The sequence below is a fragment of the Dryas octopetala genome, chromosome 1 (genome assembly GCF_963921425.1).
Source record: "Dryas octopetala chromosome 1, drDryOcto1.1, whole genome shotgun sequence".
In the NCBI taxonomy this organism is placed as follows: domain Eukaryota; kingdom Viridiplantae; phylum Streptophyta; class Magnoliopsida; order Rosales; family Rosaceae; genus Dryas; species Dryas octopetala.
This window is the reverse complement of record NC_141366.1, coordinates 6,731,059-6,758,884: the sequence shown is the minus strand read 5'-3', so window position 1 is coordinate 6,758,884 and position 27,826 is coordinate 6,731,059. Positions and strand designations below refer to the sequence as shown.

At 39.0% G+C, this 27,826-nt stretch overlaps 7 protein-coding genes and 2 pseudogenes across 10 annotated transcripts; 3 read left to right on the top strand and 6 right to left on the bottom strand.

The window, feature by feature from the left end:
• The first annotated feature begins 228 nt into the window (after positions 1-228).
• On the top strand, positions 229-1,236 carry LOC147297094 (chlorophyll a-b binding protein 21, chloroplastic-like). The gene has a single exon (XM_086253396.1). The coding sequence runs from the start codon at positions 300-302 to the stop codon at positions 1,092-1,094; it is 795 nt and encodes a 264-aa protein (XP_086109522.1). The 5' UTR covers positions 229-299; the 3' UTR covers positions 1,095-1,236.
• A 36-nt stretch (positions 1,237-1,272) lies between these two features.
• On the bottom strand, positions 1,273-7,892 carry SS4 (starch synthase 4). Of its 2 annotated transcripts, none has more exons than XM_086250768.1 (16): positions 7,570-7,892; positions 7,223-7,448; positions 7,083-7,131; positions 5,878-6,982; positions 5,749-5,800; positions 5,286-5,408; positions 5,124-5,199; positions 4,865-5,049; positions 4,532-4,726; positions 4,366-4,437; positions 3,905-4,114; positions 3,207-3,332; positions 2,554-2,703; positions 2,424-2,485; positions 2,251-2,326; positions 1,273-2,035 (listed from the first exon to the last, which is right to left on the bottom strand). In XM_086250768.1, exons 1-16 carry the CDS (start codon positions 7,716-7,718, stop codon positions 1,859-1,861), a joined length of 3,033 nt encoding a protein of 1,010 aa, XP_086106894.1. In that variant the 5' UTR covers positions 7,719-7,892; the 3' UTR covers positions 1,273-1,858. The 2 variants fall into 2 exon arrangements, with proteins under 2 accessions (XP_086106894.1, XP_086107671.1); XM_086251545.1 differs by having other exon boundaries at positions 3,905-3,997.
• Positions 7,893-9,173: 1,281 nt separating this feature from the next.
• On the top strand, positions 9,174-11,358 carry LOC147297092 (Pentatricopeptide repeat (PPR) superfamily protein). The gene has a single exon (XM_086230172.1). The coding sequence runs from the start codon at positions 9,187-9,189 to the stop codon at positions 11,083-11,085; it is 1,899 nt and encodes a 632-aa protein (XP_086086298.1). The 5' UTR covers positions 9,174-9,186; the 3' UTR covers positions 11,086-11,358.
• A 1,194-nt stretch (positions 11,359-12,552) lies between these two features.
• LOC147297091 (acetolactate synthase 1, chloroplastic-like) lies at positions 12,553-14,162 on the bottom strand (annotated as a pseudogene).
• A 55-nt stretch (positions 14,163-14,217) lies between these two features.
• LOC147297090 (putative purine permease 10) lies at positions 14,218-16,567 on the top strand. Its single transcript, XM_086230175.1, has 2 exons — positions 14,218-14,280; positions 14,714-16,567. Exons 1-2 carry the CDS (start codon positions 14,244-14,246, stop codon positions 15,829-15,831), a joined length of 1,155 nt encoding a protein of 384 aa, XP_086086301.1. The 5' UTR covers positions 14,218-14,243; the 3' UTR covers positions 15,832-16,567.
• LOC147297089 (UDP-N-acetylglucosamine transferase subunit ALG14-like) lies at positions 15,629-17,614 on the bottom strand. Of its 2 annotated transcripts, none has more exons than XM_086230176.1 (4): positions 17,006-17,611; positions 16,858-16,917; positions 16,552-16,756; positions 15,629-15,769 (listed from the first exon to the last, which is right to left on the bottom strand). In XM_086230176.1, exons 1-3 carry the CDS (start codon positions 17,450-17,452, stop codon positions 16,580-16,582), a joined length of 684 nt encoding a protein of 227 aa, XP_086086302.1. In that variant the 5' UTR covers positions 17,453-17,611; the 3' UTR covers positions 15,629-15,769; positions 16,552-16,579. The 2 variants fall into 2 exon arrangements, 1 of the variants encoding a protein (XP_086086302.1); XR_015120077.1 differs by having other exon boundaries at positions 15,643-15,769; positions 16,511-16,756; positions 17,006-17,614.
• A 792-nt stretch (positions 17,615-18,406) lies between these two features.
• LOC147297088 (putative purine permease 10) lies at positions 18,407-20,466 on the bottom strand. Its single transcript, XM_086230173.1, has 2 exons — positions 20,316-20,466; positions 18,407-19,595 (listed from the first exon to the last, which is right to left on the bottom strand). The coding sequence occupies exons 1-2, from the start codon at positions 20,380-20,382 to the stop codon at positions 18,478-18,480; spliced, it is 1,185 nt and encodes a 394-aa protein (XP_086086299.1). The 5' UTR covers positions 20,383-20,466; the 3' UTR covers positions 18,407-18,477.
• Positions 20,467-22,916: 2,450 nt separating this feature from the next.
• Positions 22,917-24,154, bottom strand: LOC147297087 (UDP-N-acetylglucosamine transferase subunit ALG14-like; annotated as a pseudogene). Its single transcript, XR_015120078.1, has 3 exons — positions 23,608-24,154; positions 23,460-23,519; positions 22,917-23,353 (listed from the first exon to the last, which is right to left on the bottom strand). The product of XR_015120078.1 is annotated as a UDP-N-acetylglucosamine transferase subunit ALG14-like (transcript).
• An 867-nt stretch (positions 24,155-25,021) lies between these two features.
• LOC147297086 (putative purine permease 10) lies at positions 25,022-27,051 on the bottom strand. Its single transcript, XM_086230174.1, has 2 exons — positions 26,927-27,051; positions 25,022-26,210 (listed from the first exon to the last, which is right to left on the bottom strand). The coding sequence occupies exons 1-2, from the start codon at positions 26,991-26,993 to the stop codon at positions 25,093-25,095; spliced, it is 1,185 nt and encodes a 394-aa protein (XP_086086300.1). The 5' UTR covers positions 26,994-27,051; the 3' UTR covers positions 25,022-25,092.
• Between the last annotated feature and the right edge of the window lie 775 nt (positions 27,052-27,826).

The following is a 27,826-nucleotide window of genomic DNA, read 5'->3' as shown; positions in this document are numbered from 1 at the left end:
CTATCCAATTGATCAAGTTGGCAATACCTCATTGGAAGAACTAGTGGTAGTTTTGATACACTAGACTAGTAGTCTATCACACACAATAATGTAAGGATTGTAGGTGATTTAGAGGGTGCCAACTGGACAAGGAAAATCAAACTTCAAAATGTCACAACCAATGGGAATTAAGGAATTGATCTTTATAAGATAAGGGTACCCTGTCCTATTTAAGCCCATGAAACCCAAACTACAACCACCCATCATTCTCTCCTCTTCCAATTGTTTTTCCTTCAACCAGTTTTACCTCTAAGTCCACAATGGCAGCTTCCATGGCTCTCTCTTCCCCATCATTCGCCGGCAAGGCCGTGCAACTTGCTCCGGCAGCTACCGAGCTTTTCGGCAATGGGAGGGTGTCCATGAGGAAAACCGTGGCCAAGCCCGTTTCCTCTGGCAGCCCATGGTACGGCCCAGACAGAGTCAAGTACTTGGGCCCATTCTCTGGTGAGCCCCCATCCTACCTAACTGGTGAGTTCCCCGGTGACTACGGTTGGGACACTGCTGGGCTTTCAGCTGACCCAGAAACCTTTGCCAAGAACCGTGAGCTCGAAGTGATCCACTCCAGATGGGCCATGCTTGGAGCCCTCGGATGTGTCTTCCCCGAGCTTTTGGCCCGAAACGGTGTCAAGTTTGGCGAAGCCGTGTGGTTCAAGGCGGGAGCCCAAATCTTCAGCGAGGGTGGGCTTGACTACTTGGGCAACCCAAGCTTGGTCCATGCCCAAAGCATCTTGGCCATCTGGGCTACCCAAGTCATCTTGATGGGTGCAGTTGAGGGATACCGCATTGCTGGTGGGCCACTTGGAGAGGTAACTGACCCACTTTACCCTGGTGGAAGCTTTGACCCATTGGGCCTTGCTGATGACCCAGAAGCTTTTGCTGAGCTCAAGGTGAAGGAGCTCAAGAATGGAAGATTGGCCATGTTCTCCATGTTTGGTTTCTTTGTCCAGGCCATTGTGACCGGAAAGGGGCCATTGGAGAACCTTGCTGACCACCTTGCAGACCCTGTCAACAACAATGCCTGGTCCTATGCTACAAACTTTGTTCCCGGAAAGTGAGCTTGGAATTATCTTCTTATTTTGTTTCAACTGTTGTCGGTGATGTACATTTGTTTCAAGTTAATGGGCAAAGAAATTTGATCTGTGTAATAATGTATCTAATTTCGATCTTCTATTTTGATGACCAACTAATTTCGTTTTTTATTTTTGTCCACAAATAATAAGTAATTGGATAGCATGACATCAAATTAATCGTCTTGATTTTACCATTAATTTGCTCAAAATCAAGACGATTTAAGCTATTTATTTTTCATATCTTATCTAAGTTTTGCGTAGAGATATAAGTTTTAAATCCAAGTTTGTATAAATGTGTACGCCTAAATGAAAAGGCACATCAGCCCATAGAAGGTATACACTAGTCTTTATAAACTAATGAGAACCTAATAATTAGTATATAACAACTGTGACAGCTTTTATGAACAAATAAATGATGATCAAATGAAAAAAAAAAAAAAAAAAAAAAAAAAAAAAGAACATTAGGATGAAGTCGCAGCAAGCATCTAACCCTGGCCAAATTTGATAACTTATACGGATTTGATATCTAGCTGTTGGTGTGCTCGCTGCTCGGATTACTTCCACTAAAAGCATTCATCCGATTTGATATCAAGTGCTGGTGTGCTTGCTACTTGGATTACTTCCATTAACAGTATACATACCATACATAGACTATATATCAGTCTGAGCCCCAACTTATCCGAGTCGATGCCAAATTTGTTCCACCGGATAAGCATAGAAATGCCTGGTTTAGCAAAGTATGATAAAGCTTAAGTGTGAGCTGCTGCCCTTGCTCTGGCCACAGACTTAGAGTAGAGTTCTTCGTACTGTGATGAGGATGTTTCCCAACTGAAATCCATATTCATGTCCTTCTGAACAAGCTGCTGCCAACTCTCAGGCTTACTTATGTAGTGGTTAAATGCCCGTTCCAAAGCACTGTTTACTCCCTGTCAATATTTCAAATTTCAAGCCAGGATGCATTAAATAATAAACTGGAAAAAATTAGGATAACGTATTTACTAACGTGGAGAAAAAACAAGAAACTTAGAGCAGAAAGAAGAGGGGGGGGGGGGGGGGGGAGAAGGAAAATGTATGTATTAGGCTACTTGACTAAAACTGTATGTATACGTATTTACTACATGTCATTATTCCATCGATTTACCTGTTCATCGGGAGTCAAGAATGTATATCCATTTCTAAACTGGAGAGGTATGATGTCATCATCAACGTCAAAGACACTGCACAAGAAGTGATTAAAAATTCAAGTTTCTCTAGAACGAATAACCTAAAAATATTTAATAGAAGCTATAAATAGGTGAGGCATTGAGTACTCACCTATCATTAAGACCACCAGTTTTTCTTACAATGGGTATAGAACCATATCTCATTGCTATCATCTGCCAAAAAAGAAGTAAGTACAGAGAGATGTGCTGAAGTTTTGCACAGGCAAGAGAGCAGACTTTACCTGTGTAAGTCCACAAGGCTCAAAGATAGATGGGATGATGAACATATCAGAAGCAGCATAAATGGAATGGGCAAGAGAATCATCATACTTCAATATCAACCGAATATGGTCATGGTTCTGAAAATTGTTTGCAATGCCCTCAAATTCCCTCTACAAAGGAAAATAAAACAAGAAACCTTTAAGTTATTTGATTAGAGAAAGTATGAAAAGCAAAACAAGTCTAGCAATTCTCTGAAAAGTACATACAACAATCATATAGGGAAACCCAGCCGATATATAGCTTCAAGACATTTGATGCATTTATTTCCACTTGTTAATCGTATAAGCATGGAAAAAAAACACGTGAAATTAAATTGGAGATTGCAGTTGCAGGGGTTTGAACTCAGAATCTCCTACTCTGATACTAAGTTGAGTTGAGCATTGTAAGACTAGGGTTAGAGAAGAGGAAGAAATAGAAAAGAGAAGAGAGTTAAAAGAATAAGTTTAGGGTTTGATATCAGCCCCTTCACCTTAGCAATGTTTTATATGATCAGAGATTATACACAGATATGAGATTACAATAATGATCCTAGCATAAAATAACAAATTATATTCTAATAACAGTAAAGGAACATAGCTAAGATATAATAATAGAAAGAAAGGTAGAGCAGTACCTGAATATGATGCACTGGGCTTGAACCCAGAAGCACAAACTGTCCTCCAAGCTCCAATGTTCGATATATTGCATGTCTGATAAGATGTACACCTTTCTGTGGCACCAATCTTGTTATGCAGCCCACCTATCAAAAAGATAAAACTGTTTCGAGTAAGAATTCAAGCAGCTTCACCAACCACTAATCAGGCTTAATGAAAATAGAATAACCGATGTCAATAATGTCATTTCTTGGAATCCCAGATATGATCCTACATGCAGAGCAAACTAACACAAAACAAAAATTATTATTCGCATGGGCCAACCAAAAGCTCCCAAGGTAAGTATTTGATATTGTTGAGCACTATACAATGGTTGGGCTAAGTGTCTACTAAACAATATATACCCATTGGGTCTCTCCACCTAACAACTTAAGCTTTTAGGATGGATATTAAATATGGTACCAGAGCCGCCAAGTGTAGGTTACCCTTAACAATATCAAAATATGGTGTATTGCACTTTGAGATATGATATGCTAAGTTTTGAAATTATTCTTTCAAAAGGTGTCATAATGTAGTAACAATATCAGTCCTGTGTATTTAAATTTTAACAACAGAGAAATCGCACCTAATCAGAAAATTTATAGAAAAAGAAATAGTAATATATAGGGATGTCTTGCATCACAAGATTAATCATATCATCTTATGAAAATATAATTACCAATGGCCTCCTGGGATCTGCAGAAGAAAGCCCTAGACTCCTTCTTATAGCTTCCTTGTTTTCTGCTTTCCCCTGAAGATCATTAGCACTGTACTGCACTTTGAGATATGCATCAGTGGAAGGATTCCATGCATCAGTATCAATCCCATTTAGAATTCCAATGAACTTTTTAGAATGAAAATTAAGCGTTGAATGGAGACCACGTCCTCCCTGTAATCATAGATAAACAACTAGTAAAAAAAGGACGTTCAAGGATAACATAGAACATGGAAGCAGGAGTTTCAACATCAGAAAACCATGTGAGTGATATAAGCACTCAACATCTTGGCTGACTATGTATCAAGGCTCTCATAGAACAACACAATTTGAAAGTTTTTTCTTTCGTCTTAAGAGTCCAACATCCTCAAAAGAGGAGTAGAAAAGGTTAATGCAAAACATTGCATAGGAGGCAAAAGCCATACCTCAGCAGTCCGCACCTCTTGCGCATAGGTGGGTGATACTGTTGTCACAATATTAGAGAACACAACTGCACCCTTAAATAGAGAAGTGAAAAATGTAAATGGAATCAGGAAAAATTTTGTCCATCCTAAAAGATGCTGGTAACAGACGAATCAACAATAACAATACCTTAAGAGGATTGATCCTATCATGTGAAGAGTTGTCCTGCATTCTATCTGGTCTATTTAGCTGGTTCACGTCAAGACCACAAGATGCCAATTCTGAAGCAGGTGCAGTCCCTTGGTATTCAAAGTTGTGGCATGTAAAACATATTCTAGCTGAGTTTAATCCCTTTGGCACATATAAATCCCAATAAAGTGGAGCCTGAGAACAGAAATACATCAGTTGCTAAAATAGAGAGAGAGAGAGAGAGAGAGAGAGAGAGAGAGAGAGAGAGAGAGAGAGTATATTGGTACTCAAGAAAGCAAAGTAAAAAAAAAATGAAGGTTTAATGGTCCATACAACAAAAGATGTCTGCCAATCATGGCAATGAATTATGTCTGGTTTCTTGCCAGCTTGAAGAATCAACTCAAGGGCTGCACGGCTGAAATAGGAAAAACGTTTGAAATCATCACGTTCTCCATAGAACTGTCCTCTCCAGAACAACTTATCAGGATGAAGAGGCTCAATAAAATAAACAGGAAGACCTGCAGAATTAAAACTACAGTGAGAATCAAATGCTAAAATATGTCATGCAAACAGCAACTTCAAAATTCCCAACCTTCAACAGTGCCAACCCAGATTTTATTTTTGAATAGTCGACCATCAAAGTATGACTCTACCACCGTATCTAGGGCCTGTGAATGAAAACATGTTATTAAATAATGTTTTGAAACTCAAGTAGAAAACCATTTTTGCACAATTTTGTAAATTATCAGCATACCCTTAGGTCACAAACACGATCATACTGCATGCAATCATATTTGGGAAGAACAATTTCCACAAGGTGTCCCTTCTTCTGCAATGCTTTACCAAGACCAGCTACAACATCCCCCAAACCGCCAACCTGTAAAAGTAACAACCAATTATTTTATAAAGTTCTCAAATGACATTAAACATTATGCAAAAGCATTATCAAAATAGACCATCCCCCTGATTCACAGAGAGCATAAACTAAACTAATCAACCAATAAACACAACACAACCCCCCCCCCCCCCCCCCCTCAATGAGGCATGAGTGAATTTGCAGTCTGCCATAAGAACCAAGATAGGTTGAAACTAAGATGTTATGTTTGAAGAATTAAAATGCAACATCCTTGATATGTTTGACATGTAAGAAACCCTGCTCATATCTTTTAATAAAATCAAGCAAAAAGATACAATGCATAGAGGCAGGATGGACTCGCCTTAGCTACTGGTGCCATCTCTGCTGCAATATGAACTACATGCAATCCTTGACTGAAAATTAACAAAGTCATAAATTAAACAGCAGAATAAACATATAACCCTGCATTTTAATGCTAAAAAGTTCATACCTTGTTTGTGACGATGTCAGTCTGAGAAATATAGCCACAGCATCCTGTACGTTCTTTTCCTTGCATGCCATGTATGTGTCATGAATACGCCTATCTCTCTTCCATACCATTTCTCTCAACACTTTTGCATCATTGACTGTTATTTTCTTCTCAAGCAGCCAACCATCAATTATCAGCAATAAACGGCTCCAAAATTCCCAAGGCATATCATCCACGGGTTCATCTAGTGCCCTTTTCCTGCTTTCTTCTTTTAGAGTGTTTAGTGTATCTTGAAATTCCTCCACAGATTCTTGATATAATTTAACATAAGAATATATCTCTTCGTCGGATCTTTGAAGGCGGTCCTCCATTAGTTTTATCTTCTGTTGCATTAGCTCATTATATTGTTGCATCTTTTCTGATGACTCCTTATAGACATTAACTGTTTCAAGAGATTCTTCTAATTTATCAACCTTCTTTCGAATCTCTTGGTTTTGCTGTAACACTGTAATAGCTTGATCAGCCTGTTTGGTTGCCTTATCTAGCAGTAGCTGCAAATCTCCCACCTTCTCCCACAAGCCCTTGCATTCAACTTTGAGATTGGAAAGTTTGGAAACATCATCCTGAGAAGTTGACAGTTTAGCCTCCAAATCTTTCAGGGCAGACTCCAAATAGGACCGTTGTTTTTCCAGCACTACCACGCGTTCATCAGTATTCTTCACATTGCTAAGCTCCTCCCTAAGTGCTTGTACATCATTCTTGAGGGATGTATTTTCTAATCTCAACGAAGTAAGATCAGCAAAAAGAGCATTGATGCTACTTTTGTATGGTAGAGGGGCTTCCTCATTGAATAGTTCGTTGTGATTCTTAAAAATCTCAACCCCCACACTTCTTTCAGCACCAGCACCATTACCATTGAAAGTCAGTTCACTCCGCATCTTAGCTAACTGGTCTCCCAGGAGTTCCACATGTACTTTTTCTTGGGCAGCTATTCTGATCCGTGCATCAGTATCTGCCAATCTCATTTCCAAAACATTCATCTCTCCTTGCAATGCTTCCTTCTCATTGAGAATATTTTCAAGGTCGTCAAGCGCTCGAACCCGTGCTCGATTTAGAAGAAGGATATCTATTGCCAACAAAGATATACACATACATATTTCATCATATCTAATAAACATAAAGTCATAAATAGTAAGCCAAAGGAAAAGGGTAGCAAAGTATCCTACTTTTTTCTGCATTTCTAATCATGCCAATCAAATCCTGCATATTAACGGCCTGTAAGGCAATACAATAAGTCATCAGATTACAATTTGCCCTTGGATTTTTTATACGGAAAGACTGAGAGGGTGAATAGAAAAGAGAGTACCGAAGAATTTGTTTGATCAGAAGCGATTAAAGCACTCGAAACCGAATCTTCGGCATTGATAGTGTGAGCTTCATCATCAGATGTGCTTTCTGGATTCGCAATAGGGACGATAACCACGGAAGAACTTTCAACATCAGAGTCTTCTTCGCCGTTTGGCTGGAAATCTGCATCTGTTTTGCGAGAGGCTTTCTTCTTCAGCTTTTGCCTCTTTTGCACGCAATTGCAACTGCTCAAGAAGAAATTGAACCCAAAGAAGCATCACCAAGTTAATAGATTGAAGCATGAAGGTGATTGATCAAACACTGGAGAGGGAGAGAGAGAAAGAGTGAGGAGCACAGCCAGTGTACCTGAGATTACGGTGACGTAACTTGGACGAAGCAGGAGAGCAAGGAAATGAAAAGCGGGCGTTTGAATTTGAACGCTCGGAATTGTTGGAGTTCAAACCGCTGATGCTAAGCCCCTGGTTCAAAAACCAGGTCGTTAGCTTCACCGCCATTGATAATCAATTCAAACACCCAAAGCGCTTTCTCACCTTGTCTGAGAGACGGAGAACAACTGCTTTCTTTGCCGCAACAACTAGGACTCAGGTAAGTCGAAGCAGGTACTCTCAAGTCTCAAGTCCAAGGAAGGTATTCGAATCTTCTTCTTCGATTTTTTTTTTTTTTTTACTGAAACAAAAATGGATTAGTAAGCAGGTGAGGTGTAGGATGTACACAAAAAGTGAGCTTATCTTAAATCGAATGGTGATGGACTGATGGGTTGTGGGTCAAGGTCCATATTTGGTGGGGCCCCGAAAAAATTTGCAATTTTTTTTCTTCTTCTTCTTCTAATTAGAAAAATTGAAACTTTCGTTACATTAATTAATGAGTTTGAATCTCCTACTTATCTTTAAAAAATTTAGATTTTTAATCCATACCATCAATTAGAGATTTAAATCATATCTTCTTCTATTAAATTGAAAGTTTAATTCAAACATGCAAATTTCTTATAGATTATAAGTTAAAGATGATGAAATAAAATTGCCTCATTTTTGTATATTCGAGCTCCTTTCTAAACTTTACTTTTCTCTAAAGGTAATATATGTTCATGTTTTCTTGTTTAATTGTTTTTAAAAAGTAAAATATATGATTTTAAAAAATTTATCAAAATTTTATAACAGAAATTTGTAACTTAACAGAATTATGTTAAATAAGTTAAATCACATAGACAAGATATTGTTCAACACGTCCCAATCCTCGGATTAGTGGAGCACCTCATCCACAATGGAGAGAAGATCTTACCAGCAACAACAGGGATGTCACCTGCTATCCCCTCCCCTCTTCTCTCTCTTTCTCTCACTTTCTTTCTCTTTCTCTCTTTCTCTCTTCCTCTCTCTCTCTAATTAGGATAACACTTGTCCCTGTAACTGTTACAAGGACAGATAAGTTATTATTCTCCACAAGGGATGGATAGCAAATCATAAATCAATGATTAAAAAAAAAAAAAGTTCTTTTAACCACTACTTGAGGCCAACTGCCAACACAGAGAAAAAATATGTGAAGTAAAAGTAATCTTATTGTAATAATAATTCAAGAGAAATTTTATCTTATGATTATTTTCTAATTCTTAAACGTCGACAGATTTACTAGATTATACAAAAAACGAATCCATAATTCATTGCGAGATTAATATATTACGGCATGTGGTTGACAGAAGTTTAATATTTTCTAAACCATAGTTGCCTTTGATTTCGCGACGACGATGAAACTTGGAAGCAACGTTTTACAAATTACAAAACCGAGATGTTATATAATTTGATTAATAAAGATAAATAAATAAATATTTTAAAATTTTTCGGGTCGCAAATTATCACAAATACCTTAAATTTACAACGATTCATGTTCATAATGATTAGCGATTAGTTTGTATCGTGCTAGGTGGTCAAGAGTCAAGACAGAGACGCTCCCCAAGTCCGACTCTGTTAAATGAACAAAACCACCAACTTGTTCAAGAAACCTTCTCTGTCTTCTCTGTGTTTCAGCTTCTCTTTTTCTTCACATTCCACTACCCAACAATCTGTTCAGTCCTTGCACGACCTCACTACCTGCATAGCCTCACTGCAAGCATGTGCCCGCCACAAGAACCTCAACAAAGGCAAGCAAATCCACTCCCACATGCTCACCAATGGCCTCCTTCACTCCCCTCTATCCATAACCAGCCTCATCAACATGTACTCCAAGTGCAGCCAAATGGACGACGCCGTTTCAATTTTCAACTACCAATCCCATGACCACAATGTGTTCGCCTACAATGCAGTCATTGCTGGGTTCCTTGCAAATGGGATGGCTGGATATGGGTTTGAGTTTTATAAAAGAATGCGGTCGATGGGTGTTGTGCCCGATAAGTTTACGTTTCCGTGTGTGATCAGAGCTTGTTGTGGGGTTCTGGAGGTTAGGAAGATTCAGGGGTTGGTGGTTAAACTTGGGTTGGAGTTGGATTTATATGTTGGCAGTGCTTTGGTGAATACGTATTTGAAATTCGGGTCAATGGAGGAGGCACAAGAAGTGTTTGACGAATTGCCTGTAAGAGATGTTGTGCTCTGGAATGCAATGGTTAATGGGTTTGCGCAGATTGGCCGTTTTGAGGACGCTTTGGTGGTCTTTAGGATAATGGGTGAGGAAGGGGTTGTGCCAAGTAGATTTACAGTAACTGGGGTCTTGTCCATTTTCGCCATGATGGGAGATTTTAACAATGGGAGAGCAGTGCACGGGTTTGTACTGAAAATGGGGTATGATTCAGCTCTTGAGGTTTCAAATGCATTGATTGACATGTATGGGAAATGCAAGTGTACTGGAGATGCCTTGGAGATTTTTGAGATGATGGTTGAGAAGGATATATATTCATGGAACTCAATTATAGCAGTGCATGAACAGTGCAGCGATCACGAAGCAACTCTGAGGCTTTTTGAAAGAATGTTAGGTGATGGGCTTCGTCCTGATTTGGTAACAATCACGACAGTCCTTCCGGCCTGCACTCATCTGGCAGCATTGATGCATGGTAGAGAAATTCATGGACATATGATTAAAAATGGGTTGGGGAAGGATGTGAATAAAGAAGATGTTGATGATGTGCTTGTGGCCAATGCAGTCATGGACATGTATGCAAAATGTGGGAGCATGAGAAACGCTTATATGGTTTTCAAGAATATGAGGAATAAGGATGTGGCATCCTGGAACATCATGATCATGGGTTATGGCATGCATGGTTATGGTAACAAGGCATTAGATATGTTCTCTCATCTGCGTGAGGCACAAATTAAACCCGATGAGGTCACATTTGTTGGGGTTTTGTCTGCGTGCAGCCACGCAGGGTTAGTGAGAGAAGGGCATGAATTCTTGAGACAAATGAACTCAAAGTACAGTGTGCTTCCAACCATTGAGCACTATACTTGTGTGGTTGACATGCTTGGTCGAGCTGGGCATCTGGAGGAGGCTTATGAATTGGTGCTTAAATTGCCGATTGAGGCCAATCCTGTGGTGTGGAGGGCACTGCTAGCAGCATGCCGACTCCATGGGAATCAAGACCTTGCAGAGATTGCTGCACAGAAGGTGATTGAACTTGATCCAGGGCACTGTGGTAACTATGTGTTGATATCCAATCTTTATGTAGTGAATGGTCGATACGAAGAGGTATCAGAAGTTAGACATACGATGAGGCAACAAAATGTGAAGAAGACACCAGGCTGTAGCTGGATTGAGCTCAAGGATGGTGTGCATGCTTTTATTACTGCTGATAGAGCCCATCCTAAATCCAACTTTATTTATGCTGAATTGGACTCATTGACTGCTCGTCTTCGTGAGCATGGATATGTGCCTCATTTCTAGAACTCAACTTGTTTTGAAGTCCAGCATGGCAGTTCTCAATAGAAATTTTTTTCAATTTTCCCTGCAATAGATGGGACAGAAAACAAACAGGACAATTAACATTAGGAAAATACTTTGGTACTCATTTCTGAGTACCAAGTTTGTCCTTACAATCAATCACATGAGTCCATGATGGGGTCCATCATCTTCTCTCTCAACCTTCTCTCTTATGGTAGACCTCATTATAGATTCATGTGATTGGTTGTGAGGACAAGTTTATATTCATTTATGAGTACAAAAGCACTGTCCAGAAAAGCCGAAACTTCAGTGCTCTCATTTGGACTGCACTGTACTACGACGCTATGTGGACTAGAAAACATTGATATTTAATGCAAAAAACAAAATGAATCGTGTTGATTTAATCAATTATTTCTTATTTCACAAGAATAAATAGTTTTTTTTTTTTTTTAATCTAAAAGGAGGAGAATTAGAATTGGTAACCTCTCCAATACTATAGAGATATTATTAGATTAATGACAAATTGATAAAAGAAAAAAAAAATTGAATTGCTGAAGGCTATTGTGTACAAGAAAAACATGAAAGAAACTTTCGTGCAACATGATATAACTAATTTAGTATCTCAATTCAATAACACAATGACACTTATATTTTTATTCTTCATTACATAAAAATTTCTCCAATTTCAAGACAGAAACTATCTCTTGGGATACCAATTCAGCCCCGATCCAATTATATAGATAAGTTTTTCTCAACTTTAATTAATTGCAATTGCAAACCCAAAACCAAGGCCACAGAACCAATAAAAAAAAAAAAAAAAAAAAAACCCAACCATGAAGGCCGACAATAACATATAAACCCTCCCAACCCGAACGGCCAAGCCAACCCATCCTTTCTGTTTTCCCCAACTCTCACTGTCCCGTTCCGACCGTTCAAACCCTTATCGCTCAATTAGCCGACAAAACTCACAGAACCAAAGAAGAATTAACATAAAATATTCTCCAAATGTTTAAACTTTTTCACATCAAAAGAAAATAAACAATTTAATAAATAAATAAGCCTCCAAAAACACCACCACTCTCACGCTCTCTGTCACTATTTTTTCACAAACCCCCATTCTCTCTCTCTCTCTCTCTCTCTCTCTCTCTCTCTCTCTCTCTCTCTCTCTCTCGGTCGATCACTTGGATTTCCACAGTTCGGAGAGTACTCGTTCTACTCTCTCTCTATTGAGGCTGGGCTTCGGCATATTATCATGTGAAACCCTAGCCCCTAGGGCTAATTAGGATTTTTGCGAGATCCGTACACATAACTTTAAGTTAAGAAACCTACCACATCTTTATGGTTATTCCAAGTACAACTCGTTCAAACTAACACTACTACATAAACTAAAGACTTTAAATACATTGTGCATACCATGCATGAAAGTTGAAACAGGGATGCTGCCGAGGAAATCAATAACTAGTCCTTCCATCACCCTCGGTTATCACATCTTTGAAAGCACCACCACTCGGAATCATAGGCAGGACATGCTCTTGATGTACCGTGCATTCCAAGCATTTGGAGTGACAATTCATCCGAGCTCGGGTATGCCCCAAGACCCATCAAAGTACTGGCAACCGGGATCCCGGTAAGCTCCACGAACCACCCCAACTCCGGGCTGGAGTTCAAACACCCTCCACCAACATACAACACCGGCTTCTTGGACTCGGATACCAACCTCACAATCTGCTCCAAATGGGCCTCAGATGGGCATTTCGGAAACCTAGACATGTACCCAGATAACCTAATGGGTTGATTCCAATTAGGAACAGCAAGCTGTTGCTAGCACATCTTTTGGTATATCTATCAAAACCGGGCCGGGTCGACCCGAGGTGGCCAAGAAAAAAGCCTCACTAACAATTCTAGGAATGTCCTCTACATCAAGAACTAGATAATTGTGCTTTGTAATGGACCTTGTTACCTCCACAATTGGGGTCTCTTGGAATGCATCGGTACCGATCATCGGGGTTGACTTGTCCGGTGATCGCCACCACCGGAATGCTGTCTAAGAGCGCGTCGGCGAGGCCGCTCACTAAGTTGGTGGCACCGGGGCCGGAGGTGGCAATGCAGATGCCGGGGAGGCCAGACGCGCGCGCGTAGCCCTCGGCAGCGAACACTCCGCCCTTGCTCGTGGCGTGGGAGGACGTTGCGAATGGTGGAGAAGCGCGTGAGCGCCTGGTGGATCTCCCTCGACGCGCCTCCTGGCTAGGCGGAGACTGTGGTGACGCCTTGGCGCTCGAGGAGGACATCGGCGCCTCTTCTGGGTTCGTCAGGGGCAAATCGGGGAATTAAAGTTTCTGTGGTGGTGGTGGCTTTGGGAGAGTGGGATTTGGAAATGTTGAGATGGCGGGAAACTGTGTGTTTCTGGGGAGAAGGGGAAAGGGGAGGGTAAATCTGGAAATGGGGTTTTGGGATTTTGTTGAAGAAGGGAAAGGAGAGGGTTTTGAGAAGGCGAAGAGGGTGGAGCAATAGCCGCCATTGTTGGCATGATGACGGTTGCAGGGCAGAGAGTGATCTGATAATTTGATACTCTCAGGTGTTGGCAGCTAGAAGTACGTATGAAGAGTTTCTTTTTTTGGCCACTGTACGTATGAAGAGTTAACATGGTAAAACTATATTTTTTTTTTATAACAGGGTAAAACTATAAATGCGGTATTTTTTTTTTTATCTGACAACTATGGTGATGAGATGTGAAAGAAAATAACATATAAAAAATAAAATAAAAGGATGTTGCATACAAATTGCATCCCTGCACAGGCTGCACAACATGGATTCCCATAACGTACGTGTTATAAAACTGTTTGTTTGTTCTTCAAGTTAAAGGGAATGCTTTGCTGGGAGTTTACTTAAATGTTCTTTCCAAGTGCCTGAAACATGTTTGAGATCATACCACATTATTTAGATGCTGACTGACTATTGTGATGAATGCAGCCCATATGTAGTTTTCCAGAAATGTTTAAAATGGTGCATTAATGTGGACCAAAGCCTCAAATCACTGAGACTGGACACCACATCACCTGCAAGAATTTCAGGGCATTCATATTGTATAGGCTCTCTCTCCCCTCTCCTCTTTTCCCTTCTCCCCTCTCTGCTTTATCACTTTAAGATTCTCCACATCTGACATGGGAAAAGCTCAAGATCTGCAACTCCACATCATAGGTAAGTCAGATTTCTATGTGTGCACAAAGGTTTTCTCATGTTTCTCTATTGTTTTTCTAAATAGAAAAGGAAAAGCATTTTTATGGATTTATTCCCTTTTGATTTGTTAACTTTCTACCACTAGAATTGTAGCACATCGGTGCAAGGGAGGAACCTGAACTGCTGCATAATAGCTTTTACTCTTCATCATTCTATGTTAAAGTGGGTGTAATAGAAACACAGTACAGCACGCAACATTAACCAACAAAGCACAATCAACTCAAGTGAACGACCCTTAATCTGTTTAGAACATAATATGTTGAAAGTAAATGAAGAAACAAAAAATGAATAGTTTTCATGCTATTAAAATATAGAGGAAATGGTGATTTTATTGATAAACTGATTCATAGATGAAGCTGCCCCTATAGTAATCCAAATATGTGTTTCATACCAGTTCAAGAAGCTGAAGAAGCTAATACAATTGAGTTTAAGAACATCACCCACCAAGGAACAATTTCTCATCCCAGAGATTCAAAGTGGTGGCTTCGTATGGCCATCTATACACTCTCTGTCCTCGGGGGTCAGTCAGCAGCTATACTCTTGGGACGACTGTACTATAACAAAGGTGGAAAAAGCATATGGTTGGCAACACTGGTGCAATGCATAGGGTTTCCAATCCTAATTCCTTACCACTGCATCTTATCATCCAAAAAGATCACCACAGACAGCAATGTAAACCAGCCATCTGCCTTCGTATTTGCTTTGATATATCTATGTTTAGGTGTATTACTTGCAGCAGACAGCATGTTGTATTCCATTGGGCTCTTGAACCTTCCAGTTTCTACCTTTTCACTCATTTGTGCATCCCAGTTGGCCTTCAATGCTTTCTTCTCCTTCTTTCTTAATTCTCAAAAGTTCACTCCTTACATTGTCAATTCTTTAGTCCTTCTCACCATCTCCTCCACCCTGCTTGTATTTCACACCAACTCAGGAAACCTCACTGGAATTTCCAAAGAGAAGTATACAATTGGAGTCATTTGCACAGTTGGTGCATCCGCTGGGTACGGTTTGATGCTTTCGCTCACACAGGTCTCCTTCCAGAAGGTTCTAAAATCAAAAACATTTTCAGCAGTCTTAGAAATGATAATCTATGAGTCACTAGTTGCAACCTGTGCTACCCTAGCAGGACTTTTCATCAATGAAGAATGGAAGGGATTAAAGAGAGAGATGGAGGACTATGGCTTGGGGAGGCTATCCTATTTGCTGACTTTGATTTGCACGGCCACAGCATGGCAAACTTTCAACATTGGCGCAATAGGACTGATTCTTGAGGTGTCTTCCTTATTCTCCAATGTTATAAGTGTTTCGGGATTGCCTTTTGTTCCAGTTCTTGCTGTAATCTTCTTCAATGATAATATGGATGGAATAAAGGTGATTGCCACAGTGTTGGCCATCTGGGGATTTGCTTCGTATCTCTATCAGCACTATCTCGACGATTCAGAGTCCAAGGCTGAAACCAAACATGTAAGAGAAATTTCAATGATTCCTTTACTGAATGGGGCCACCTGCTGAGCGATTAATAAATGGACAACTAAAGATCCATTAACAAAGGAAAGAAACGTCTTATGAGCATTACAAATACTCTTGATCCTTCTCATCCCCTGTTTTGGTTTCGAGATGGAAGCATTTCACCCAGACCTTTTTGTTCCATCTTTAATCATTAAAAATACTAGCCATTTCTTTCCCTGTGAAGTTCAATTCAAACTTGTGTTCATCAAATTCAAAGGATTATATAATAATGACGCTATAATTTCAGTTTCTCTTTTGTCCTACAGTAGTTATCCAAGCTTTTTGTCATTACTAAAAGGTTGACATTTTAAGATTGTACCCACATACTGCATTCACATAAGCATAATGCATTTATATGCATATACTACTAGCATTATATGTTATTCTGTTTAATTTTCCATGCAAAATCATGTACCCAAGGCTTAAAAGTATCCCTATAATATTTCATCCGGGTTATCTTCACCAAATAATTATAAAGTCAAATGGAAGTGTGAACTCGAAAATGGGAAAATACTTTTCACATGGGGATCAGAACAAAATTGTTATGCATAATCAATAGTTCTGACCCAATTGTCATCGGTGGATCAGACCACACTTTTCCTCAATTAGTAAAAAGTTAAACATGTTGACAACTATAGTTGAAGATATCAAATAAATTGCAAACTTGACAAAAACATATTACATTGAAAAATCTTGGAGGCTAAGCTGTGAAAGTGAGAGTACCATAGCAGCAGCAGCACAAGTGAATCAACTACATGAGACAACCAACATAGTGAGCTCTGGGATATTTTCTCTGCAACTGCGGCCATTGGACAAAGAACTGATCAGCTATGCGTAACTTGTAAAGAAGCAAGCCACTCAAGGACAGCCTTTGTACTCTTGCTATACTCTCAACATAAAACACAGATGACCATCTAATCCCCACAACCTGCACATTTCCAATTTCAACTTTAAGAATCGAAATTCCGAATCGACCCAAAGAAATGGAAAAACACAAAAGCAAAAGGGTCTAAGAGAATGCATCCAAACCTTGAATAAGAATGCAATTACACAAAGCGGTACACAAGTCCCAGGCCCATTGCATAGAATCTGCGATTTCAAAAGAGTTGATAATCAAGGATTTGATATACAAAGTTCGAAAGCAATAGAAATGAGTAAAGGAAAAGCAAAAAAATACCACTTGGGGTCTGATTCTAAGCATTAGCCAAAGCGCATGAGCCAAAGCAATCAAAGTCGTCCAAACAGAGGTTATGTAAGACTGACCCACTTCCCTACTTCGATAGATCTGCATGAACTGTGAACTCACAGTCGCTTCCCTATTGTCCCCAGTCTCTTCGAGCAAGCGAGCTTTCTGGAGGCTCATGTTGTCAGTAGCAGCAGCAATGTAGAACCTGGGGGCAAATCTGTCTTTTTGCAGCACCTGCAATAGGTTGATCATCTCTGCAGTGTGACCCCCTGAGCCTAAAACGATGAGGGTACTGAGGGGTGGTGGTGGAGCTGAACCGGCTGAGCCTCTGGGTTTGAGGGGTTTTCCGGTTCTGTGTAAAACGTAGAGAAGACGAATCAGGATCACGATCAACGGCATGGTGATGATCATCATAGTAATTGAGGCGTTGCAGGCCATAATTGGGAAATCCAGAGCCTTTTGCTTCCGTCAAAGATGAGGACTTCGGTGAAAACCTGATAACGGAAGAGACTGACTCTAGGGACAGACTGAGTTTGCAGAGTTTCCAAGGAAAAGAGTAAAACGCGCCGTTTCTTAAGCAAATAAACTTACATTTTTACCGGGGAAAATGTAGCTATTTTCTACCCTTTTTTTTTTTTTTGTGAAATTTTTTTCTTTTAATATCAATGTTTTTCGATTGAAACTTTCTTGTAATAGAGATATAAGTTAATTTGACATACCAAAAGATAATTTATGTCTAAAAATTTGAAAAATTTTATATAATAAAATATAAAAGCATATGTGTCATGAGAAAAACTTTCCTACAACAAAGATATAACAAGATGACACTTATACTTTTATATTTCATCACATAAAAATTTCTCTAATTTCACTTAATTTTATCTTAATTAATTAGTAAAATAATACGACACTAATCATCATTTTGAGCCCATTACACAATGTAATATCATGATCCGAATCATTTATTTTTTAAGTTCTCATTCAAAGATCATCCTTACAAAAATCAACCAACTCAGAAATCATTTAACCAACTATTAATAAGCTAATTGTGCTCATGTAAATAGACGAACACAAATTTTTCAATAAAACATGAAATCATTGTAATAATAATCGAATGACTAAATAATTTCTGATTTGGTTGATTTTTTGCAAGGTTGATTTTTGAATGAAGACCTAAAATATAAATTGTTTGGATTATGAGATTACATTTTGTAGTAGGCCCAAAAAAGTGGTTCACACTGTATCATCTTACTAACTGGTTAGTTCCGAAACATTTTTGCTTATATAAATATTGTTTTATTTATTCATAAATAAAATAAAATAAAATAAAAAACTCTCTCTGCTTCATAGGGATCAGAATTAAAGCTCACAACGTGGATGGTAGCTAGAAACTTAGAAAGCTAGTAATTCTTCTTTTGTATTAAACTAGTCTCAGATCGATATACAGAAGCCCTGACTATTATTCAACCATTAATGTTTTCCAGTGGAAAAGCTTTAGAAACTTGATCATTAGCATTTTGACTCGGAGTCTTGGACTTGCGATCATCGAGGTAGTGCTGATAAACATATGAAACAAAACCCCAAATGGCCAAAACCATAGCCACTACCTTTATTCCATCCATTTTGTCATGGAAGAAGATCACAGCTAGAACTGGAACAACAGGCAAACCCAAAACACTGATGGCATTGGAGAAGAGGGAAGATGCCTCAAAAATCAATCCTACTGAGCCAATAGCAAAAAACTGCCATACTATAGCTGTCCATGTTAAATTCATTACGTAGGATACCTTCCCCAATTCAAACTCCTCCATCTCTTTCTTCAAATCCTTCCACTCTCCACTAGCGAAAAGTCCCACCAAGGTAGCAAAGGTTGCAACTATTGATTGATACACTATCATATCCATGATCACTGTAAATGTTTCCCTTCTTATAATCTTTCTGAAAGCAAACTGTGTCAGAGAAAGAGTCAATCCATATCCGGCTGATGCCCCAACGGTGCATATGAACCCGATTGCATACTTTGTTTTGGAGCCTCCAGTTGGGTCGTCTGCAGAGTCATCGCCTTGAAACACAAGGAGGGTGGAGGAGATGGTGAGGAGGACTAGAGCATTGACAATGTAAGAAGTGAACTTTTGAGAGTTGAGGAAGAAGGAGAAAAATGCATTGAAGGCCAATTGGGATGCACAAATGAGGGAATAAGTAGATACAGGGAGGTAAAATAGTCCTACAGAATACATGAAGCAGTCTGCCGATATTAGGAGGCCAAGAGAGACATAAAGTGATGCAAGAATTAAGGTGGAAGGTGGTTTTGATGGGATAGTACTATTTGTGGTTGGATTTCTGCTTGATGGGATAAAATAGTAGGGAAGGAGGATTGGAAAGCCAGCAAGTTGTACTAGTGTTCCCATCCATTTGCTTTTGCCCCCTTTGTCATAGTACAATCTTCCCAAGAGTGTTGCAACTGACTGGCCAGCGATCACAAAGAGTGTATAAATGGCCATTCTCAGCCACCAGTTAACACTTCTGCGCTGGTCTGGAACATCTTTACACTCCGGGAAGTTTGCTTCATTTTCTTCCTCAACTGACAAGAACAAATGTACAACAATGATCAATATTGGAACTTATGAATTGATCATCTATAAAACTGACCCCTTTCTTGAACTAAGTAGTGCTTTGCTTATATTTATCAAGAAAAGATAGTGCTTTGCTTGTAAGTGCTGCCTGCAATGCTTTACCAGCTATCTGATCTGAGAAAAAGTCTGCACATAAAATTCTGTCTTGGCCATTGCTTCATTCAGTGATTCATAAGATATTAAGATGAATAAGTACCCAACCATTGTCTTTTGCTTGGAAAACTTAATTGGGATTCCTTTTCTGGCCTCCCCTCTTTTTAATTAAATTTTGTCATTAAGGATTTACTTAATTAGGCACACATCACCTTTCATGGATTTCATCATATCCAAGCATGCAAGTAGGGTGTAGGCAATGAGATTTTTCCTCAATGACAGCTTTGTGCACTACTCTATGCATCACACTTCTGCTGCATAGCTTTTCATCATTTGCTATACTATGATATTAATAATTTGATAAAGTTGGGATTCTTCAGAATTCTCCCTCCACCTCCTCATGTAAGTTTTATGACTCTCATAACTCATAAGAAAAGAATTAATTCACTTCTCCCAGCAATATTAAGCATATATCAGTTGCTATACTCTGACAAGATTGCATAAAAATAGACTTATTTGCATTAATTTTTTTATTTTTTAAAAGCCAGTAATTAGTAAATGAACAAGTGACATACCCATGATGTTGAGTTGCAGTTCTTGAGCTTCTCCCATGTCTGTTTTGAGCTGATGAGTTTCTCCCATGTCAATGGTGAAGAAACTCTCAAATGATGGAGGGGGGGGGGGAGAGAGAGAGAGAGAGAGAGAGAGAGAGAGAGAGAGAGAGAGAGAGAGAGAGGGCCTTATGATGGTGAAGAGCTGTGGTCTCATATAGCGTGAGCTGTGGTCTCATATAGCACCAAATGAAAGAGACTCAATGTTTTGGAGTACATTGCATGCGTTTGTCCAAGAGGGCTGCTATCTGCACACATTTTTTTTTTTCTTTTTGCACACCCTTTAAAAAAAAAATCAAAAATTAAAGGAAAAGACACAACTCTCCTTCCCACACCCAAAAACCAACTCCATTTTCTCTCTTTTGCACACCTCATCAACAGACCAAAAAAAAAAAAAACACACACCCAGCCGGCCAGCCCCTTCCTCTCCCTCACCTACCCACGCAGCCGTTCCCTCATTAGCCTTTTCCTCACCTAGCCATACCCACCCAGCCCTTCGCCCCCTCACTCGACCACTTAGAGCAGCACCCGAGCCCCACCCCCAATCCCTTCATCTCTCTCTTTTCTTCTCTCCTCCCTCCCTCCCTTTCTCTCTCTGCTTTCTCTTTCGTTTGGCACTGGTCTGCCGAAAATTTGAGTTTCATTCGGCAGCCACCCACCGAACATCCATGACCCATTCGACAAGTAGCCGTCGAACATCCACGACCCATTCGGCATATAGGCACCGAACCAGCTGCGATTTTTTTGTTGGCAGTGGTGCTTCGCTGTGGTTGCAGTAGGTAGAGGCGCGGCGTCGCAGGCGAGCTCGGAGAAGAAGGGTGAGGCTCAACTTGTTAGCTGGAGATGATGTGCTCGGCCATTGGTGTTGCAGGCGAGACGAATGAAGGAAGGGAGAGAGGAGAGAAGAAAAGAGAGAGATTAGGAGGTTGGGGGTGGGGCTCGGGTTTTGCTTGCGGTGGTCGGATGAAGGAGGGAAGGGAAGGGAATGGGTGGGTCAGGTGAAGGAGGGGAGGTGGCCGGTCGGGGTGAGGCTGAGAATGAGGGGTGTGTTTTTTTTTTTTTTTTTCTGAGAATGAGAGGTGTGTTGGGTGAGGGGTGTGTGTGTCTTTTTCTTTGATTTTTGAATTTTTTTTTTTTTTAAAGGTGTGCAAAAAGAAAAAAAAATGGTGTGCAAATAGCAGCCCTCTTGTCCAATAATTCCAATTCACTCTTTTCTAGATTATATACAGCCAATATACCTTAGTCTGTGCCCTCTCAACAATTGCAAAAAATTAATATTAAAAATCATAAATGAATAAATGAAAAGACGGCCAGAATTGAATCACTTCTCTTTGTTTGATATACCGTATACGATTCAACGTCTTCTAAGGTGTCTGAGGAGGAGATAGCCACAACTCAATTGCTGGGCCCCATGAGGTGCATGTGTATAGCAACTGCCCTTATTTTGGGTATGAGGACAACCTTGGGGTTACAGGAGTTCGAATTTTGGACATTTGAGTTTACATTTGAGTCGGTTTGTGTGGGTTCCGATTGTGTTTTCTAATAAAGTCTTAGAAGTTTGATACAAAGTGTATATGAAAGATCTATGGTTATATAATCACATGCAATAATTTTTTTCAACCAACTATGGAGGGGATGAAATAGGTGTTAATTAACTACTATAAGTCTATAACAACTTGCTTCCAGAAAATATAGAAATTTAAGATCTCGAGGCAAAATCTCACAACATTTAGGATGTAAAGGTGATATGTATGATTTGAGAGCGATTGCCGTGGAGACATTTTTTTTCCTTCAAATTTTGAATCTAAGACTAACATGACCTTATTTATTCTCTGACCTGTATATTGATTTTGGATTGCAAATCAATCTCAGTATTTATTTTGTCACAGTTACAAGTCAAGATCATGCCCTTCCTACCCTTATCCTATTATCTTCGATATTTCAATGGACACTAAAAAATATCTGCAAATTATTGGAGTCATGGCTTTTCTATCTCGACGATTCAGAGTCCAAGGCTGAAACCAAACATGTAAGAGAAATTTCAATGATTCCTTTACTGAAAGGGGCCACCTGCTGAGCGATTAATAAATGGACAACTAAAGATCCATTAACAAAGGAAAGAAACGTCTTATGAGCATTACAAATACTCTTGATCCTTCTCATCCCCTGTTTTGGTTTCGAGATGGAAGCATTTCACCTAGACCTTTTTGTTCCATCTTTAATCATTAAAAATACTAGCCATTTCTTTCCCTGTGAAGTTCAATTCAAACTTGTGCTCATCAAATTCAAAGGATTATATAATAATGATGCTATAATTTCAGTTTCTCTTTTGTCCTACAGTAGTTATCCAAGCTTTTTGTCATTACTAAAAGGTTGGCATTTTAAGATTGTACCCACATACTGCATTCACATAAGCATAATGCATTTATATGCATCTACTACTAGCATTATATCTTATTCTGTTTAATTTTCCTTGCAAAATCATGTACCCAAGGCTTAAAGGTATCCCTATAATATTTCATCCGGGTTATCTTCACCAAATAATTATAAAGTCAAATGGAAGTGTGAACTCGAAAATGGGAAAATACTTTTCACATTGGGATCAGAACACAATTGTTATGCATAATCAATAGTTCTGACCCAACTGTCATCGGTGGATCAGAACACACTTTTCCTCAATTAGTAAAAAGTTAAACATGTAGACAACTATAGTTGAAGAAATCAAATAAATTGTAAACTTGACAAAAACATATTACATTGAAAAATCTTGGAGGCTAAACTGTGAAAGTGAGAGTACCATAGCAGCAGCAGCACAAGTGAATCAACTACATGAGACAACCAACATAGTGAGCTCTGGGATATTTTCTCTGCAACTGCGGCCATTGGACAAATAACTGATCAGCCATGCGTAACTTGTAAAGAAGCAAGCCACTCAAGGACAGCCTTTGTACTCTTGCTATACTCTCGACATAAAACACAGATGACCATCTAATCCCCACAACCTGCACATTTCCAATTTCAACTTTAAGAATCAAAATTCCGAATCGACCAAAATAAATGGAAAAAAAAAAAAACCAAAAGCAAAAGGGTCTAAGAATGCATCCAAACCTTGAATAAGAATGCAATTACACAAAGCGGTACACAAGTCCCAGGCCCATTGCATAGAATCTGCGATTTCAAAAGAGTTGATAATCAATGATTTGATATACAAAGTTCGAAAGCAATAGAAATGAGTAAAGAAAAAGCAAAAAAATACCACTTGGGGTCTGATTCTAAGCATTAGCCAAAGCGCATGAGCCAAAGCAATCAAAGTCGTCCAAACAGAGGTTATGTAAGACTGACCCACTTCCCTACTTCGATAGATCTGCATGAACTGTGAACTCACAGTCACTTCCCTATTGTCCCCAGTCTCTTCGAGCAAGCGAGCTTTCTGGAGGGCTCATGTTGTCAGTAGCAGCAGTAATGTAGAACCTGGGGGCAAATCTGTCTTTTTGCAGCACCTGCAATAGGTTGATCATCTCTGCAGTGTGACCCCCTGAGCCTAAAACGATGAGGGTACTGAGGGGTGGTGGTGGAGCTGAACCGGCTGAGCCTCTGGGTTTGAGGGGTTTTCCGGTTCGGTGTAAAACGTAGAGAAGACGAATCAGGATCACGATCAACGGCATGGTGATGATCATCATAGTAATTGAGGCGTTGCAGGCCATAATTGGGAAATCCAGAGCCTTCTGCTTCCGTCAAAGATGAGGACTTTGGTGAAAACCTGACAACGGAAGAAACTGACTCTAGGGACAGACTGAGTTTGCAGAGTTTCCCAAGGAAAAGAGTAAAACGCGCCGTTTTCTTAAGCAAATAAACTTACATTTTTACCGGGGGAAATGTAGCTATTTTCTACTCTCTTTTTTTTTTTTTTTTGTGAAATTTTGTTCTTTTAATATCAATGTTTTTCGATTGAAACCTTACAATAGACTTATGGACTAACTTGACATTCGAAAGACAATTTATGTTTTGAAATTTGAGAAATTTTTATATAATAAAATATAAAAGCATATATGTCATGTGAGAAACTTTTCTACAACAGGATATAACAATATGATACCTATATTTTTATATTTCATCACATAAAAATTTCTATAATTTCACTTAATTTTATGATTTTTATCTTAATTAGTTAGTAAGATAATACGACACTAATCATCATTTTGAGTCCACTACGCAATGTAATCTCATGATCCGAATCATTTATTATTTAAGTTCCCATTCAAAGATTATTCTTGCAAAAAATCAACCAAATCAGAAATCATTTAACCAACTATTAATAAGCTAATTGTGTTCATGTAAATGAACGAACACAAATTTTTCAATAAAACATGAAATCATTGTAATAATAATTGAATGACTAAATAATTTCTGATTTGGTTGATTTTTTGTAAGGTTGATTTTTGAATGAAGACCTAAACTATAAATAGTTTGAATCATGAGATTACATTTTGTAGTAGGCCTAACAAAATAGTTCGCACTGTATTATCTTACTAACTGTTTAGTTTCGAAACATTTTTGTTTATATAAATATTGTTTTGTTTATTCAAAAATAAAATAAAATAAAATAAAAAACTCTCTCTGCTTCTTAGAGATCAGAATTAGAGCTCACAACGTGGATGGTAGCTAGAAACTTAGAAAGCTAGTAATTCTTCTTTTGTGTTAAACTAGTCTCAGATCGATATACAGAAGCCCTGACTATTATTCAACCATTAATGTTTTCCAGTGGAAAAGCTTTAGAAACTTGATCATTAGCATTTTGACTCCGAGTCTTGGACTTGCGATCATCGAGGTAGTGCTGATAAACATATGAAACAAAACCCCAAATGGCCAAAACCATAGCCACTACCTTTATTCCATCCATTTTGTCATGGAAGAAGATCACAGCTAGAACTGGAACAACAGGCAAACCCAAAACACTGATGGCATTGGAGAAGAGGGAAGATGCCTCAAAAATCAATCCTACTGAGCCAATAGCAAAAAGCTGCCATACTATAGCTGTCCATGTTAAATTCATTACGTAGGATATCTTCCCCAATTCAAACTCCTCCATCTCTTTCTTCAAATCCTTCCACTCTCCACTAGCGAAAAGTCCCACCAAGGTAGCAAAGGTTGCAACTATTGATTGATACACTATCATATCCATGATCACTGTAAATGTTTCCCTTCTTATAATCTTTCTGAAAGCAAACTGTGTAAGAGAAAGAATCATTCCATGTCCGGCTGATGCCCCAACGGTGCATATGAACCCAATTGCATACTTTCTTTTGGAGCCTCCAGTTGGGTCGTCTGCAGAGTCATTGCCTTGAAACACAAGGAGGGTGGAGGAGATGGTGAGGAGGACTAGTGCATTGACAATGTAAGAAGTGAATTTTTGAGAGTTGAGGAAGGAGGAGAAAAATGCATTGAAGGCCAATTGGGATGCACAAATGAGGGAATAAGTAGATACAGGGAGGTAAAATAGTCCTACAGAATACATGAAGCAGTCTGCCGATATTAGGAGGCCAAGAGAGACATAAAGTGATGCAAGAATTAAGGTGGAAGGTGGTTTTGATGGGATAGTACTATTTGTGGTTGGATTTCTGCTTGATGGGATAAAATAGTAGGGAAGGAGGATTGGAAAGCCAGCAAGTTGTACTAGTGTTCCCATCCATTTGCTTTTGCCCCCTTTGTCATAGTACAATCTTCCCAAGAGTGTTGCAACTGACTGGCCAGCGATCACAAAGAGTGTATAAATGGCCATTCTCAGCCACCAGTTAACACTTCTGCGCTGGTCTGGAACATCTTTACACTCCGGGAAGTTTGCTTCATTTTCTTCCTCAACTGACAAGAACAAATGTACAACAATGATCAATATTGGAACTTATGAATTGATCATCTATAAAACTGACCCCTTTCTTGAACTAAGTAGTGCTTTGCTTATATTTATCAAGAAAAGATAGTGCTTTGCTTGTAAGTGCTGCCTGCAATGCTTTACCAGCTATCTGATCTGAGAAAAAGTCTGCACATAAAATTCTGTCTTGGCCATTGCTTCATTCAGTGATTCATAAGATATTAAGATGAATAAGTACCCAACCATTGTCTTTTGCTTGGAAAACTTAATTGGGATTCCTTTTCTGGCCTCCCCTCTTTTTAATTAAATTTTGTCATTAAGGATTTACTTAATTAGGCACACATCACCTTTCATGGATTTCATCATATCCAAGCATGCAAGTAGGGTGTAGGCAATGAGATTTTTCCTCAATGACAGCTTTGTGCACTACTCTATGCATCACACTTCTGCTGCATAGCTTTTCATCATTTGCTATACTATGATATTAATAATTTAATAAAGTTGGGATTCTTCAGAATTCTCCCTCCACCTCCTCATGTAAGTTTTATGACTCTCATAACTCATAAGAAAAGAATTCACTTCTCCCAGCAATATTAAGCATATATCAGTTGCTATACTCTGACAAGATTGCATAAAAATAGACTTATTTGCATTAATTTTTTTATTTTTTAAAAGCCAGTAATCAGTAAATGAACAAGTGACATACCCATGATGTTGAGTTGCAGTTTTTGAGCTTCCCCCATGTCTGTTTTGAGCTGATGAGTTTCTCCCATGTCAATGGTGAAGAAACTCTCAAATGATGGAGGGGGGGGGGGAGAGAGAGAGAGAGGGTCTTATTTCAGTTCACAGAGTGTGAGCTGTGGTCTCATATAGCACCAAATGAAAGAGACTCAATATTTTGGAGTATATTGCATGGGTTTGTCCAATACTTCCAATTCACTGTTTTCTAGATTATATACAGCCAATAGACCTTAGTCTGTGCCCTCTCAACAATTGCAAAAAATTAATATAAAAATCATAAATGAATAAATGAATAAGACGGCCTGAATTGAATCACTTCTCTTTGTTTGATACACGATTCAACGTCTTCTCAGGTGTCTGATGAGATCATTAAAGAAGGAGATAGCCACAACTCAATTGCTGGGCCCCATGAGGTGCATGTGTATAGAAAGCATTTTATACATGGGAGAAGCTGGGGTAACTGCCCTTATTTTGGGTATGAGGACAATCTTGGGGTTACAGGAGTTTGAATTTTGGACATTTGAGTTTACATTTGAGTCGGTTTGTGTGGGTTCCGATGGTGTTTTCTAATAAAGTCTTAGAAGTTTGATACAAAGTGTGTATGAAAGATCTATTGTTATATAATCACGTACAATAATTTTTTTCAACCAACTATGGAGGGGATGAAGTAGGTGTTGATTAACCACTCTAACAACTTGCTTCCAGAAAATATAGAAATTTAAGCTCTCGAGGCAAAATCTCACAACATTTAGGATGTAAAGGTGATATGTGTGATTTGAGAGCCATTGCCGTAGAGACATTTTTTTTCCTTCAAATTTTGAATCTAAGACTAATAAACTTCAGTCATGACCTTATTTATTCTCTG

Excerpts from the sequence above, each read along its gene's own strand:
- LOC147297094 (XM_086253396.1), top strand. The coding sequence starts at position 300 with ATGGCAGCTTCCATGGCTCTCTCTTCCCCATCATTCGCCGGCAAGGCC.
- SS4 (XM_086250768.1), bottom strand. The coding sequence starts at position 7,718 with ATGGCGGTGAAGCTAACGACCTGGTTTTTGAACCAGGGGCTTAGCATC. Across the intron at positions 5,801-5,877 it reads CTGACATCGTCACAAACAAG|TCAAGGATTGCATGTAGTTC; the intron begins GTATGAACTTTT and ends GTTAATTTTCAG. Across the intron at positions 2,036-2,250 it reads TCTTGACTCCCGATGAACAG|GGAGTAAACAGTGCTTTGGA; the intron begins GTAAATCGATGG and ends AAATATTGACAG.
- LOC147297092 (XM_086230172.1), top strand. The coding sequence starts at position 9,187 with ATGAACAAAACCACCAACTTGTTCAAGAAACCTTCTCTGTCTTCTCTG.
- LOC147297090 (XM_086230175.1), top strand. The coding sequence starts at position 14,244 with ATGGGAAAAGCTCAAGATCTGCAACTCCACATCATAG. Across the intron at positions 14,281-14,713 it reads TCTGCAACTCCACATCATAG|TTCAAGAAGCTGAAGAAGCT; the intron begins GTAAGTCAGATT and ends GTTTCATACCAG.
- LOC147297089 (XM_086230176.1), bottom strand. The coding sequence starts at position 17,452 with ATGGCCTGCAACGCCTCAATTACTATGATGATCATCACCATGCCGTTG. Across the intron at positions 16,918-17,005 it reads TTAGAATCAGACCCCAAGTG|ATTCTATGCAATGGGCCTGG; the intron begins GTATTTTTTTGC and ends TTGAAATCGCAG. Across the intron at positions 16,757-16,857 it reads TAATTGCATTCTTATTCAAG|GTTGTGGGGATTAGATGGTC; the intron begins GTTTGGATGCAT and ends GGAAATGTGCAG.
- LOC147297088 (XM_086230173.1), bottom strand. The coding sequence starts at position 20,382 with ATGGGAGAAACTCATCAGCTCAAAACAGACATGGGAGAAGCTCAAGAA. Across the intron at positions 19,596-20,315 it reads ACTGCAACTCAACATCATGG|TTGAGGAAGAAAATGAAGCA; the intron begins GTATGTCACTTG and ends TGTTCTTGTCAG.
- LOC147297086 (XM_086230174.1), bottom strand. The coding sequence starts at position 26,993 with ATGGGAGAAACTCATCAGCTCAAAACAGACATGGGGGAAGCTCAAAAA. Across the intron at positions 26,211-26,926 it reads ACTGCAACTCAACATCATGG|TTGAGGAAGAAAATGAAGCA; the intron begins GTATGTCACTTG and ends TGTTCTTGTCAG.